At 46.5% G+C, this 16,510-nt stretch overlaps 1 protein-coding gene across 1 annotated transcript in view; it reads left to right on the top strand.

The window, feature by feature from the left end:
• Window positions 1-305: 305 nt before the first annotated feature.
• The window catches only part of T265_01655 (hypothetical protein), a gene marked incomplete at both ends in the record, with an annotated part of 59,643 nt that continues 43,438 nt past the window's right edge, over window positions 306-16,510 (top strand). The window contains one exon of the mRNA XM_009165721.1: window positions 306-492. Coding sequence (XP_009163985.1) covers window positions 306-492 — 187 coding nt within the window. The remainder of the gene's footprint in view (window positions 493-16,510) is intronic.

A 16,510-nucleotide genomic window follows, 5' to 3' on the forward strand; every position in this document is an offset into this window, starting at 1 on the left:
TCCGTGGACTACGAAACGCGTCTCGCGATGCTTAATCTCTTTCCCCTGGAGTACCGTCGCCTCCGAGGAGACCTAATTCTTACCTATGCCCTGTTTGAACAAAGCTTGGCCAACAGGTTTTTCACCGTTGACCCAGCAAACACGCGGCGGGGACATAGTAAGAAAATTTTCAAGCTCAGAGCACGCACATTCTTTAGACAAAATTTTTTCTCATTTCGGGTAGTAGGTGCGTGGAATGGCCTTCCTCCGACGGTTGTTCATGCTTCTTCTAGAACCCAGTTTAAAGCACTATTAGACATTTATTTATGCGAATCATCGCGCTGGCAAGCATACTGCCCCGCGCTGAGAACATAAAGAGCAGTGCTACACCCATTTTTCACTTGTGCCTTTCAGGTGAACGACAGCCACTGACAGACAAGAACAAAAGCAACCCGGGAAACTTGGGCAAAAGCCTCGATCCTGCGTTAATCCCTGCATCCGTGAACGCAACTCGTGTATCGCATTCGATAAAGGTTCTTCGACATTTTTGTGTCTACCAGAGGACTCATAGCGGAATTGCCTGCCTCAACCTTGATGACATTTTTGCTTTCATGAGTTGGAGGTCATAAGAATATCTCCCGTGTGTGTTGTAGTTGTTTACACGCATTCAGTGAATGTGGAACTGCAGAATTTTTCATTAAGAAATACGCACGAACCAAAATTCATTCGTATTCGAGGCAGTGCATCTGTCCTCTATTCTACGTATAGTCCATCCGCCATCCTTAGTGGGCAGCTGGTTCGCAAACCAAATATGTCTGCTCACTCTGAGACCATAAATTTCACAGGTCATATAAGAAACCATTAGACGGAATGAACTAACTGAATGTCCGAACCTGAACTTTCGAACAGTGGCGCCCCATTTGATTGACATGCGACGGTCGCGTTCGGATGTTTTGTGCATGGCATTATGGAAATAGCATGTACCGATGAGGTTAAAGTTTACAAAGACGAGGGCGAAGAAGATGAACAGAAAAAGTCCTCCGAAAATTTGACGGAGGATAAGGTTGGATTGGTGATTGAAGGCGAAGGACAAGTAAGCTTTGTCGTTAGTGTAGTTTGTAATTCATAGTTTATTAACATTGATTTTCACCCAGAAAATCAATCGCGCTGATTCTCTATGGGTGCTTAAAGACTTACTGATAGTGCATGGTAATCAGTAGATTGAGTTAACCGTCATGGCAACGGCACCAGCTGTTCCGTACCGCTAATCACTAGGATAATGCGGAAGGGCCTAAAGTTTGACAGTGTCAAACTTGGCATTGGTAGTGTCCCAGTTGAGGCTGCCAAGTAGCCCTTGCACATGGAATATTCAATGTGGAGGTGGCATTTTGAAAGACGACTGAGGAGCACATACATTCCCGAAACATACTAACGATGATACTAGGATCTCTTCGTAGTTTATCCAGTTCTGCTAGCTTGTTTCTTGTACGGGAAACTTTGACAGAGAATTTTACGTGTTTACACGTTCTTGGCTTTGAAAAGGCGTTCAAGCTCACTGCTTCTCGCATAAAAATCTGACGGATTACGAACTCGGGGGAATGACCTTGTCATGAATTATTGCAGACGGATAGTCGGTGATGCAATACAGCACAAGTTTTCAGCTTGGGAACCTGCATCAAGTGTTGTCTTTTAGAGTTAATTTTCCAACCACAATGCTCGCAAATAACATCTAAATCCGTGGAATCCAACTCCGATGCACTCAGACAACTCAAGGTTGTGGCGGACCATATTGATTGGAAACGATACAGCGTCACTACAGGGGATCTGGATTTGGTTCAGAGATAAAGTTTATTCAAAAGCCCTTTAAGCTCGGGAAACATTTGATCGCTTTGACTTGACTACCGTTTATTGAAACTTCTCTTTTTCCTTATTTCGATGCATACTGTCTCCGGGCTAAGTACACAAAACCCTAGTTTGGGCGCGAGCCTCAACTTACTTGGGAGGAGCTCGGGTACCACACACTTCAGTTGCCTGGCGTCTTATAAACAGAATGAAATGGTATGTACTATCTATGGTGTGGACACTGCAATCAGCTCCAGTACTGACAACATAAATCGTAACTGTTCAGCTGTAGCACCCTTTCGGTGTCTAGCTGCTACGCCACCCGTAGGTTGCACGAGGGCTGAGGTACTGCCAGGTTACCCAAGCCTAGGCAGGGGGAATTGAGAAGCAGATGTCGGGTTCGAACCACGACCTTCCTGTCAGTAAATTCGCGCTCCAACCCGTTGGGCCATCCAGCCCCCAAAACTGAAAACATACGGCTGATTCATTCAGGTCGATTAAACGACCGTCGTTTACCGGTGAAGAACTTCGATTGAAGCTTGCCGTATTTACTGATTTGCCTGATTCCTGTCGCCACATCGTCCTGGCCCGCTTGCCAATTGGCTTCCGATCAGCATGACGCAGGTTGGTGTAGTTGTTCGATCCAAGCTCAAATATCGAGCTGATCCAATTGGAGAGTCGCTTGAAACTTCGTCTTCATTTTCAGCTGTAAATTGGGCACGTGTACAGTGGCTATAGTTGCCACTTTTTGCGCGCCGATGATTCGGATGGATAGAGTTGGATATCTAGGCTTTGAAGACAGTGGCTGACTCATGAACCCAGGTATAACAGTGGACTTTTTGCAAACATGTCAATGGAAAGCTATGTACTGCAAGCAACAGCACTATAGGTAATGCAGGTTCAGGAAGCTGCTCTGGCCTCCCCAATCCGGATTGAAGTATCGTCTTTGGCTAAGCGAACAGGACTGATACAATCGCTCAGATGAACAAAGCTTAAGCGCTGCCTCTGTCCGCTCATAAGGATGGATGATATTCACGTTCCAACCCATCTAGTCTTGCAGCAGCTCTGTCCACTTTTCAGGTATGATGTGCATGCCAAACCGTGAGGCAAGATTATTTGGATTGTGTTAGTATCGCTTGCTTTATAGTGGTCTGAAATCCAAGAAGAGCTATGTTTTTTGGCACTCGATATCTTCGGGTGAATTACCTAGGGAAATTTTGACCCCACAAGAATTAGAGCCTGGGAGTGTGTCTTCCACGGCAACATCAATGGCCATGCTGTAGAGAAGAGGTGACAGACTAGCCTTTCCTGACACCATATCATCGTTATCAAAGATAGTAATATCAATATTGACACTGCCTCACTGCCGTACAACCATTGAGTTCAGCTATTTATACTTAAAGCCTTCAACTGAAAAGAAGAGAAAATATTTGGTGAGACAGGGAACATGGTGATTGCCCGTTGCAAACATTCTGCGGCACCTACACTTCCAAACGTTCAGCCAAACAATCTGGGTATAAGCTGGCAGCACGAACATCACTGTCATCGATTGGCCACCATTTCTCGCAACGTCTTCAGCCAATCGGAGGGATGGTTACGAGGATCCTGTCCTGAAAAGCGGACCCCACCAATTATCCACAAGCTCTCTTTACTCTCTTTCACACCCTTCTTCTAAGTCATATGTTGTCCACCTCGTGGTTTGCAAGCCTTGTGGCGTCATTGATTCTTCGGCGTCTTACGGTGGCTCACGAAACCTTCACTCGTGAGAATCGAGCGGGATCTCGACCTGGTAGGGACTGTGCTGACCCCACCTTCACATTCTGTCAGTTGTTAGAGCAACGCAACCCAGAATTTTGATATTCCTTGACTTCAAGCGTGCGTTCGATTCTGTCAATCAATCAGTGCTGCTAAATACACTTGCTCAACAGGGTATTGCCCAGAAGTTTGTGATCGTAGTCCAGTCCCTATATTTACATACTTCTGGGCGTAAGAGTGTCGGCGAGCTTCCCTACAGGAAGTGGTGCGCGACAAGGATGTCTACTCTGCATTCTCGTTCAACTTCACCACTGATGGAATAATGAAGCGAACGCCGGAAGTTCTTCAAAGTCCCGGTGTTCAAATTGTTGCTGGAGTGAGCCTTATCGATCTGGAGTACGCAGATGACACTGTTGTCATTTTTGAAAACCAAAGCGAACCACAAACCCTGTCGAATAAACTGACCACCATCGTGCCATCTTTTGGCATGCGCCTTGCAACAAAGGCTTGCTTCAGAATGCACAGTCTCTGAACATGCCCTTACAGTTCAAGGAGAATCACTGGAGATTGTGTAAAACTTAACATATCTCGGTAGTTGTGTTAGCTCTGACGGAAGTGTGTCTGATGAAGTCAGTGCAAGAATCTCAAATGGTCGAATCAATTGTGGTGACAAAAAGGCATCTCACTGGATCTTAAGGGTCGTGTGTACCAGGCTACAGTAAGGGCTGTGTTGTTGTATGGGTGCGAGACATGGCCTCTGCGAGTAGATGATGTGAGGCGTCTCCAGGTTTTCGACCACCGATGCATCAGAAGCGTGGCTGGTTGTGAATGGCGTCAGCGTGTTAGTAACGAGGTGATTAGAAAACGGGTATTTGGTTGTGCTGCAGGCACCTCAATCCGGGAAAACATCCATCCTCATCGACTACGATGGCTCGGTCATGTGCTACGCATGCCGAAACATCGTCTGCCGAGGTGAGTGTTGTTCTCCCTGCCTCCTTCAGGATGGTGCAAACCGCGGGCTGGACAGCAAATGACTTGGCAGAAAGGCGTGAAAGATCACGAAGATTTTGGTGTCGCTGGTGTCGTACGCCTTCCAGGATGGGTTCCCAGTGACCCCGCCTGTGCTTGGCTGGAGACGTTGCAAGAACTGAGTGTCTGATTGAGCGGTTGGAGGTGTAGGCACCTCAGAATGCTTGAGATAAGCCCACACTAGGTCCCCTCCCTCACCCACTTTCTCCTTCACTCTGGGGTTTATATATATATATATATATATATATATATATAAGTTTGGCAAACCTAATGGCTGGACGGCAGTGAAGCATCAGTGTCAACACTGATGTTGCTGTCCTTGATGGTGATGATGATGCCTTTCGGTGCCTAGCTACAATACCACCCGGAAGAAGCACGAGGGCCTGGATACTGCCAGGTTGCCCAAGCCTAGACAGAAGTCGAGATGAAGAGGTCAGGTTCGAACCACAGACCTTTCGGTCAGTAAACTCGCGCTCCAACCACTGAACCATCTTGCCTTGACGTCTGAGACATCACCATCAGTATTATCGGCTATAACAGCCGCTTACTTGTCGTTCAGGGGTTGCAGCTGCCACAGTTTCGTCTGAGACGTCGGTGATCAAAACTTCAAAGGCGCCTCACATCTGCGTGCGTCTGGCTACCATACAACAATAATACGGCCCTTACTGTAGTGCGGCAAACGACGCTTGAGGCCCACTGATACGCCGTTTTGACGCCAGCGGCGGAAATTAGCAGACGCGATTTGGGCCTTTGAGCTTCGTGCACTGACCTAATCAGACACACCAACGTAAGAGCTAATGCATCTGCCGTCGTATGTAAAGTTCTCCACGACCTTTGATGATTCTCTTTGACTTTTAAGGGTCATGTACGGAGATTGCAAGTTCTGAACCATGACGTTGAACTTTGAAGGTCCATTGTGCATGCCAAAAGGTGGTATGACAGTGACCTGTTTGTCCAACAGGGTTTGTGCTTCACCTTCTTCAACGATAAAGACGATATGGTCTGCGTACTTCGGATCTACAAGGCACTCGTCAGCGATTTGTGCCCTGGGTTTGTAGACCTGATGCCTGCCTCATTTTTCATCGGCGAAGTTAAACACGGTCGGAAAGAGCGAATATCGTTGTTGGACACCAATTTTTGTAGAGAAGCTTTTCGGAAACCCACCATACACTCACACCCGAAATTATGTTAATCCCGGGACCGGATTATGTCCCTAAACTTCTGCGACATACCCTGTTGGACAAGTGTATTTAACAGCACTGACCGATTAACTAAGTCGAACGCATTTTTGAAGTGAATGGACATTATTGTGGTTTTCTCTTCAGATGGCATTGGTTGACTCGGCCTCTTTCCGGTCGAAATATGGCTTGACGCTCATGGGTCAAAGATTTTTGTGCCGCGGTAAGACGACAAATAATCAGCGACGCCAGAGAGCCTTGTTACAACGGGAGTCAAATTAACACTTCTTTGGTTGCTACGTCCATTGGGAACACGAAAGCTCAGTGGTTAGAGCGCGAATTTACCCAGCCCTCGTTCTTTCTTCGGGTGGCATGGTAGTTAGACACTGTAAGGGTGCTACACCTGGGCGGTTTCCATTCTTTTTATGCTCATTGAAGGTACCCTTTTGAAGAATGGGAACTATTTTGGATTCATTCCTGTCATCTGGAATGGTCCCTTTCTCACAGATACGTCCAATTGAGCATTGGTTGAGGAAATCGCTGCTATCCAAGAATTCGAGAGCTCGTGGTGGCTCAGTGGTTAAAGCGCTAATTTACTGACTGAAAGGTTCGTGGTTTAAAACTGACCTCTGCATCTTGACTGCTCCTGTTCAGGATTGGGCTACCTGACAGTATCCCAGTCCTCATGCTTCCTTCGAGTGGCATAGTGCTCAGGCACCCGAAGGACCTAGAACGTAGCAGGTGACAACCAGTAACACGCTGATACCTGGGTAGAGATATACACTGAATAATAATAATCGTTCAGCTCTAACAACCCTTCGGTGTCTAGCTGCTTTGTCACCTAAGGGAAGCACGAGGGCTGAGATACTGCCAGGTTGCCCTGGCTTAGACAAGGGAAGTATAGAGACACAGGTCGGATTCAAACGACTGATCTTCCGGTGAGTAAATTCGCACTCCAACCACAACGATCTAGTTAATTCAGATAAGGGCTCGCCTTCACGCTTCCACGGGAGTTAGCGTGGGGAGCCTTAAAGTAGTCCGAGTATTAATAGTGAACGTCTTCTTCATAGACACTGCCATAGTGCCTGACGGTTCATATAGTCCAATAGCTTTCAGGTAAGCAAAAACCATCATTATTAGTTGCTAAAAGTAGCACCACTGGTTCAGTATCCAAAATAGAACACGCGCCCTCTTACAGGACGGAAAATAGATTAGATTTCACGGATCTGCTTCTGTGTGTTCAGTCAACCTTCAATGGGCCATTATCGTAAACATTGCCAGCACATCAATGTTCACCACTGATGCTTCGCTGCCGTGCTACCGCAATTTATTTGAAAGTCATATTGTGGAAACAAGAGTAAAAGTGAATGCGGAAGGACCTAGTGCTAGCCTACCACAATCATTCCGAGGCGCTTACACCTCCACACACTCGTCCAGGCAATCTGGATAGGAACTGAACGCCAAAGACTTCGATTAGCAATCATATCTTGATGACATTTTCGGCTGTAGCACCCTTCTGGTGCCTATTCACCACCCTGGAAGGCTAGTTACAGCGGCAGTACCCAGGCGTTCCGTAATCTCTTTCATACCCCTCTTCCAAATCAGAGCTCAACCACCCCTCTGATTGCTGCCTGGCACGGAAGACAGCACTCTCTTCGTTAACAAATTGTTCGGCGTGTGCAACACATGGCTCGGGATGTTTCCATGTACCTTCACGTGCCCGCAAGTCTGAGAATTCAAGGCACTTATGTCCGCAAACATCCCGGGCATTCCTTGCTGGGTAAGCGTGTTAGGAACATACCTGTCAACTGAGTCGAATTTAGCTGGGAAACCTAAGAATACTAAGATTGTGGGTCATTCATACGTATGAGGTTTTTGTAGTATCTGACATAGTATTGAGATTTGATGAACGTATTCCGCACAAGGCTAGAATCCTGCTTGCTGCTCTCCGGTCACTGCTTCATTGGCCGAGATGGCTTATTGATTAAAGGGCGAAATTATCGACTGGAAGGTCTCTGCTTCGAACCCAGCCTCGCTGTCCCTGTTACTCCTTTCTAGGCTTGGACAACATGGCATTATCCCAGTCATCGTGATTCCTTTGAGTGACACCGAAAGGATCCTGAAGATGAACGACTGCTGAACTGTTATTTCTGAGCCATCATTAGGCGACCTGTCCTCTCCTTACGCGACTCTGGAAAACGAGGAGAGAAGCGACTTCTGACGAGAGCGTGGTCGGAAACCACAAATGTGCTATAAAAAGAGCGGCGGTCACTTATTAGTCGGTGTCATCGTTAACTGATGGTGGTGTGATCGATTTCGGTCCGTGGCTTGCGCGCCGTTGGATGATACCGTGTGCCCAAAGCAATCAGCCGTCAGCTGAAGCCGTCGTTCGCCGAGCCCAGTTCATGTTGACCACCTAATTGAATCCCAGATGCGCTAAGCTTGTCCGCTTGTGCATTCAAATCTGCGGCAACCACAACAATGTCTGAGCTTTTGGCTTGCCGCCACAGTGCACTCAAAGCGTGATAAAACTTGTCTTTGATGGCGTCAGAGCTATAGTCGACGGGGCGTAAGCAGACCCGACAAAAAGACAATGATCAATTCCACCCTTGTGGGATTCTTTCACGGACGTTGCCTCTTTGATGACATGGATGACTATCGACGGGTATCCGGTCAAGCAAAGATCCTTCCGGCTGGATGATACCAGCCCCTGCACATCCTCCCGCAGTTGCCTCCGGATCGCCAGAATTGCTCGAACGGAAGCGATTGGAGAGTGGTGGATTAGCTCAACCACTGTGTTTGCATCTCAAACCCATGTTCTTGATACACAGCACACAGTGTATGAGAGCAAGAGTAGTGTGTTTTCCTGCTTACTTCAGAGTGCAGGCAATAAAAGCGGCCAGATAAACCGGGCTTCGAGACTTGGAGATTGATTTCGAGATGTCTGAAGCTGTCAGCGCCGGCTGATGCACAGATGTTGCTGCCAAAACCGATACAAGATGAACGGGGTCGTCAGCCCAAAGGCTGGGCATACAAGGAGAGAGCGAATTTGACGTGGTGGGGAGGAAGAAGGATGAAGGGAGGCATCAGGAGCAGTCTGTTTTCGCTTACCCGCCCTAAAGTATGTGAAAGGATGAAGGGAGGCATCAGAAGCAGTCTGTTTTCGCTTACCCGCCCTGCTGTATGCAGCAAGTAAGGCTACCTGGCTGATGATACCACACGAAGACCGATGTCGCATGAGAGTACTGGTAGTTGGAAGAATCATGGTCATGCGTGAGCTGTGATACTGCCAGGGCGCCCACACCTAGACAGGTAGGATCCTCAACCAAAGACCTTGGCTCAAAGGCCTGATCGCAAGGCAGTGGTGTTTGACAGGAGGTGCCAGTGAATTGCCGTATTCAAGGGAAAAGTAACTACGCATGTTTCAACCCTTAACCTGGAGAGCCAGGAGACCTTGTTGTTCAGACCTCTAACGTGTGACCAACCTGGCATGAGAGACTGAGTACCTCACGGAAATCCCCCAGTATATCTCAATCATCATCACCATCATTATCAACTATAAGAACCGTGTACACGGTGGTTGTAGCTGCCGCAGTTTCGTTCACCAGTCATTTGGGGAGGTAGGATAGGCAGCTGCGCATTGAAGGCCGGGGCTGATAAATTGGTGCGTAAATGAGGAGGAGGCACTGGAAGTTGTGGAGCGCTTTACGTACACTGGACTTTGTATTAGTTCTAAATTTAGTGTGACAGATGAGGTCAATGCACGAATCTGCAAGGCTTTTTCTGACGCCTGATGTCTGATATCTGACGTTCACCATGAGGAAATCAGCCTTCCTAAATGGTCTTGTCCCTAGGACCTTGAAAAAACCTATTCTTAAAATCTCGAGAAATCTGTTCTTAGTCCTTCAGCATTTTCTTCAGCTAGGGGAACGTCCGATAACCAGTGCATTCCCTTTAGCTTATCCTTGCACGAAAACTTCAGATTTATATCTTAGTCGATGCGCGTGCGAAATGCTTTACAAAATTCCCAACGCGCTTACGTATCAAGGTTATTTTTGACTGCATAAGGGCTGCGTTGATCAACTGATCATTGTAAGTTGCGCAGCAGATCACCTCATACTTTCCAAAATTACACTGTCACTTGATTCGTAAACTCCGACGGCGCATTTCGTTATTCCGTAAATTCGGCTTAAAGCTCAAAGTTTAAAAACGTAATTTGCCTTCATGAGGGCGCTAACGATTATTGTTACTAAGGTTCTGGAGAGCTGCTCACTCTCACTACTCATTTTCGGCTTCACACTGGGCCGAAGGATGCAAAGGACTCCGTGATAGCATTCAGCACAACTGTTGACCTCCATTTCACTGCTGACATATGTCCGGCGATTACCCGGTGTTAGCACTTACATTCAGGCTAGTATTTTACTTCGTTGACAGTAACTCATGCAAGCTGACTGGTGTCCCGGCTATGGTCTCGCGTCTTCTAAGGGAAGGGTAAATCAAGTTATGTAGTAATGATAGTCTGCTCTGAATACACGCCGTTCCAAATGACGTAGTTTTTCACCCTATCATTTTCCGTCGCTTATAGTAACATGGTCTGTTTGTGTCTCCGACTTTCGAGACTCCCGGGAGACAGGTATTCTGATATCTTCAACAATCGCTACAAGAATCAATGGTGCGAAGATTTTGCCAATTTGATTACTAAGAGTTCTCCACAAACCTGATAGTTTTCATTGTATTCCAGGTCTATTTTGATCAAATGAGGGATGTCAAAATGACCACCGTAGTTTAACCCATTTTCTTTGGAAACGTACTTCTCCGTTATCCAGTTGTGCGCCCTATCAAATGATGACTTTTAACCTCAAATAGCCCTTTCACTTGGGGGGCGAGATAGCCCAGTGGTTAGAGCGCGAATTTACTGACTAGAAGAGCCCATCGACATTCACGAAATATACAGAAGTGCACTCATATCACATCGGCGGTTGTGTGGTGCCACCAGGTGCCCCTTTTGTATGCTGTGTAGAGTATGGTGGGTAAGCGAAAACACGTGCCCGCTGTTCCCTGTTGCCTTCGTCGCCAGTGCGCCTCTCTCCTATCCCCCTTGATAACCATTTCTTTGTAGATCTAAACTGTAGGAAGTTAACCTGACACTCTTGTGTGATCGGTTGCACACTACGGTTCACATTCGTCTCATCGCCTTCAAAAGTATTCCTGCGTTTTCATCACACTTGAACAACTATGTTAGCCAGCTGCTTTTGCGCACATTCTGGATACTTTATGGATAGATGTCTACCGCATTCATGGAGTTTGAGTATTAAGTCTAAGTGCAGAAGTCGGGTTTGCGGCAACTTCTCTATCTATGAGCTATAGGTTGTGCCTCAGGTGACTTCGTAGTTCCCACACTGAGTTACTTGAGTTAGTTTGGAGGTTGGGCATGAAGCTACTGATCGGGATGCCTGTCATTCAAATTCGGCTCCGTCTTTGTGACTCGTGGTTTTTATAGTTACGTATGGGCAATGCATCTGGAAGGTGTCAGAGCTGGACGATCACTTCCCAACAGCGGATTGTGCTGTTGTTGGTACGGACTCCAGGGTACCCGTACCCCGTGCCGTTGTTCTTTTGTCGGATACATTTCGCAGCTTCGGAGTGCAGGTTTTTGCTTGAGGTGTACCTCAATGTGTTGATTTAAACCGCTAATATGAAGTACTTCAGTTTGTTCATCGGTTTGCTTGTATGAGCTGTCATTGTGCGATAACAAATGGAGTCAATATACGCGTTATCAAAGCGCAGGGAATGTTTATGAACTGGGGTAATTCGTGGCGTCAAGGATGAAGTTCATGAAAACTAAAGGACAGTGTATAGGAAACAACTGAGGCTATTCTCCAGGTTCGCGAAATCGGACCCTTTTGATATGAAGAGCTCGGAAATCTCCAAAAATTTGATCACATTTGCTTTTGTAGCACAGCAGGGGTTTTCCGGCTGTCGAATGTTCGAAATGAAATGACGCGTAAGTAAGTACGGGTGAAAATTGCCAGACTAACAAATGAAGTTAATCAGGTGGCCAACTGTCGTCTACCAAAGGGAGGCATGTTCTCCACTCCAAATCCCAGATGCAGAAAGATTTGCCGGAGAAAGGTCGTCGGTCAAACTGGGTGCTGTGAGATGTTCATGCTTTCGTCTTTGGGTCCTACGCCATTCTCCTTGCTCGTGGCTGGAAACGCCAGAGTACACGTAGGCTACCCAAGCTGTGGATGTACGAGACTGGGTAGATGTAGTTCGTCGTTGTATGCTGGACTTATCCTGGACAAGGTTCGCGAAGAATGCTGGGATTGCCCCGCTTATGCTGTTGTTGTTGTTCATTTATGTTTATTTTAGTGTTGTTCTTAGTCATTGTTTTTGATAGCCTCTTTCAAGATCGTAAGGCCCTTTGCGTCTTGCGCCCGGCCTTTCTTCTTTCCACTGTCTACGAGGACCTTTCCTCTCGGTTGTATGTCGCCTAGGCGATCCAGCTCACTATCGGTCCGCTGTTGTTAATGGCATTGTTGATGAAGTTGATGCTATGTTCTCTATGAGTCGGCGAATATGTGAGCCCGAGATGGTTCGGCAGTTACTGTGCAAACCCGATCTATGCATACCGACTGCTCCTGTTTAGGCTTGGGCAACCTGTCAGTATCTTGGCCCTCATGCATACTTCGGAGTGAGGAGCATGGCAGCTATGCGCGGAAAGCTTGCTAGGGCTGGACCGTTTTTTTGTGCGTCTGCAACCTCATCTCGTTCCGCTATTCGGATGAGAAGGAAAGCTGTGCGCCACAAGAAAAGAAATTGGGTTCGTTAGAAGCGTCGCCAGAACTATAGGCTGCGTTTCAGTCTAGGTGCACTCGAGTTCATGGTCAATCGGGATCGCGAGCAATGCGGACAATCTCACCATGCATACCGTCCAGCCACAACAACCCACAGACTCATCCACGTCTGCGTCGTCCTTCTTCTTAAAACACTAGTTCTTGTTACTGGTGGACTGTCCGTGCTGATTTCCATGATAGTTTAGTGTTACTATACCATGTGAAACTAGGATAAATGTTGCCTGTCTTTGAATCACCATTGGGTAGAACACTAAGCCGGGACATCGCGCGACCACAGTTGGCTTTCACAATGCGTCGAATGAGCGCAGAAGGTGGAAAAAAGTAAATACAAAAATCAATGTAGCGGAGATGGTGAACTATACGGTGGATATTGAACATCTACTCACGTTGACTATGTGATAAGTTCACAGATGGTTGCTTTCCTTTATTGGTTTTGAGGATTTATCCGGAGCAGAGTTGGCTGAGTACTGTGAGTGGATCAAGTGCACGATCATGTGATGTTACTGCTATGCTTCTGCGTATTGCAGATTTTTGTTGTTGAAAATTTGCTTCATATAGTGGAATTCCCGGTTTTGTGGCTCCTCCTGGTTCAATTTGGCCTTATTTTCTAATGGAAGACTTCAAAACACCTATGCCCATGACTTTTAATCTGTAGTCGGTAGCAGCGCTCATACGGAAGTGTAAAAATAACGACCTGATCATCCTGGATCTGTGTGAACTCTTGCTTAAATTCATTCAGACGGAGTTTGTGTTCTGGTGAACAACTAACCAGCAGCAGTTCTATACACTGTACTTCAGCTTTGTTCCCCTGGAAGGGAAGTTTGCACTAGCTTTATTCGAATATGGAGAGAAGGATTAAACAAGCCCATTAATAAATCCCTAACTGAAGAACTGCGTTTGGAAAGGTACAACAAGGGTTGAGACAAGAGTATTCATGTTCTTCCTCATGTTAAAACATTCCCGAATCACGACGAAAGGTAACAAGTTCTGGACGTCGCATTAAGGTTAATCAGCACATGGCTGTGATGAACAGTGTTCGGTTCGTTGTTTTCCAAGATTTTCTAACGGGATGCCGCTTAGTTGACGACTCTCAAAGTTGCTTCAAACATACCGTTTTCGACCTCTGAGCATGAGTTCTACTCCAACGTGATGGCGCGACCCCATGTTGCCATCATAGACTCAGACAGTACCACCAATCAGGAGTATTCGACAGTACAACGGAGTCATGGATTCGTGTTCCTCGGCGGCGGTATAGTTGGAGGTTCAAACTTGAGATAAAGCTTACGACTGTAAATTGCCGCAATTAGCTTCTGGATGAATGAGTTTAGTTCCCGAAAAAGTGGTGTCAAAGCAACACATTTGGGAAGAGGGCGTTTGTTATTTTTCATCATATATGAATGAAAACTGATACCTTCTATGTAAGCGCTGCTGCCTCTGACGACCCCATCTCGAGCCTGTGATGGTAAAACCTCACTGCCCGCAGAAATAAAGATCAATCCGTTCATCTGCACGTCATTTTGGTCATGCAACTCGGTGGAAGCACGAGAACATGGTTGTCCGAGTCTGGGAGTAAACGCCTGAAAAAGAGTGGGTGGTTATGCGTAGTTTTTGCAGCAATCGGTCGCCGGCTGTGGTGCGTTTGCTTTTTTTCTGTAAGTGGTGTCGTAAATGCTATTCGATATCAGGACTTCGGTCGCGTTTGATGTTCATAAAAGGTTGCATTCACGGGTACATAATATTTACCGTTTTTTTTTCACTTACCTCATTTATCTTAGTCTGACTGNCCGCAGAAATAAAGATCAATCCGTTCATCTGCACGTCATTTTGGTCATGCAACTCGGTGGAAGCACGATAACATGGTTGTCCGAGTCTGGGAGTAAACGCCTGAAAAAGAGTGGGTGGTTATGCGTAGTTTTTGCAGCAATCGGTCGCCGGCTGTGGTGCGTTTGCTTTTTTTCTGTAAGTGGTGTCGTAAATGCTATTCGATATCAGGACTTCGGTCGCGTTTGATGTTCATAAAAGGTTGCATTCACGGGTACATACATAATATTACCGTTTTTTTTCACTTACCTCATTTATCTTAGTCTGACTGTTTCAGACTCTCCACACCCCTACTCCGTATCGACTGTCTCTAATTTTTTCACATGCGGCCTAGACCATCCGCCCTTCCCTTTCTGTCTGAATATGCAAGTGGGCGATTAAAATTTACGCAGGCACAATAAGAGCGAGTGACTATTCCTACCACGATCACAACTATCCACCACTTACCCATCTGTTTCCGGCTGTCGTTATTTGGCTACAGCAACCATTCATTTTATTGATTTCCTTCAGGATATTCATTTTATTCATTTGGAGGTTATTTATTTAGCTACAAGGCTGTGAAGAGCAAGAGTGATTGACTGAGGCTTTGATGTTCAGCATGAACGAACGGGTGTATCTGATCTCCCTAGTTTGTAATTGGACATAGCTCACAGAGGAGCGGCAAACGCCTAGTGTTCCTCGCAGGTACCGCTACCAATCGTGGATGGTGGAGCGGGGATACACACTTCTAGGTCTTGTATTATTGAACAGTCACATGTTTATCCCAAGCCTTCCAGGCGACTCGTTCCTGCCGTATCCAATGTTCCACCCGTTGCCTGTGATCCTTCTGTGGTTCGCCTCAGCTGAGCACGTAGTTATGTGTTCACTGCAACGTACCACGGTGTCTTAGCATTCAAGTATATGGAATTTCTGGTGGCTTTTTGGACTCCTTACCGAGCATTGGGGTGCCATTAGCGACCCTAATTATCGGCTGCCCTATGGTTGCATCAAGTCGTGGTAATATGGACAACCAAAGGTGTTTATTGTTTGCTTTGTTACTCCCAGTCTCTTCCTGTTTTTACTATTCTGATACAGTAGTACCATAGCTGTAGTTTTAAAGCTGATTGATAATCCCTGGATGAGAAGGGGAGCATGAACGATACCACTTTTTGGAACGTATCACTTGGTTTAATGTAAACACTGGCTTTGACCAGGACTCGTGATGTTCTTACTGGAATTTGTGACCGCTGACTTTTTCCGACTATCAACGGTGTAGGCCGATGCCTGACTGCTTTCTGACTGGTTGCTTGTTTCCCATTCTTAGTGTGACCATCTCAGCCTTAATCAAGCTTTTCGAACTTTTTCGCATTGCAAACAGGACAGTGGTTGTGGGGCATGTTCACTCGATGAGTGGGCACATTGTGTTGCAGTTAAGTGTGTTGGTTGTATTTTATGGGACAAGCAATTCGGATTTGCGCACATCTTCACGATGCCGACGTCCAAACGGCAAGTCTTGCAAGGTTGGGAGAGCTTGGGTAATGCAAGTTCTTTCCTCATGATGAATAGCCTCTTGGATAGAACTTGTGATTTCTTTTGCTTGGACGTATTGCTGTTTGTAGACCGGCAGTCGCGTTCCGGATCGTGTATGGTTATACCAGGCGGTGCTTCATTGCCAGTGTTGTTGTGCTGCTGGAGAATAGCATTTCCGAAGCGGTGGTGGCAGGACATACGGTTGTAGGATCTGTGGTGCATAGTGGAGTCGGACGTGGGCGCGAGTTGAAGTAGCTCGAACAAATGTCATGAAGATTGTGCCCTACTTCCTAAGGCATGTCCGATACCTCCCATTCTCATATTGAACGCAACGACACTGCGTTGTCCGTCTTTGTATTTGAAACCGGCTATCGCTCTAAGGTTTTGACTAGATAGGGACTGAGTTTGCTCTGGTGATCCATTAAACTTCTTCCAACTGATGCAGACTTTATTCGGTTCCGACTTCATTTAGGCGTACCGTTACCGTACATTTATTGGGTGGACGGGGGGGGGGGGGGAAGAAAAATGAACATGGATCTA

This window comes from Opisthorchis viverrini, assembly GCF_000715545.1.
Source record: "Opisthorchis viverrini unplaced genomic scaffold opera_v5_18, whole genome shotgun sequence".
In the NCBI taxonomy this organism is placed as follows: Eukaryota; Metazoa; Platyhelminthes; class Trematoda; order Opisthorchiida; family Opisthorchiidae; genus Opisthorchis; species Opisthorchis viverrini.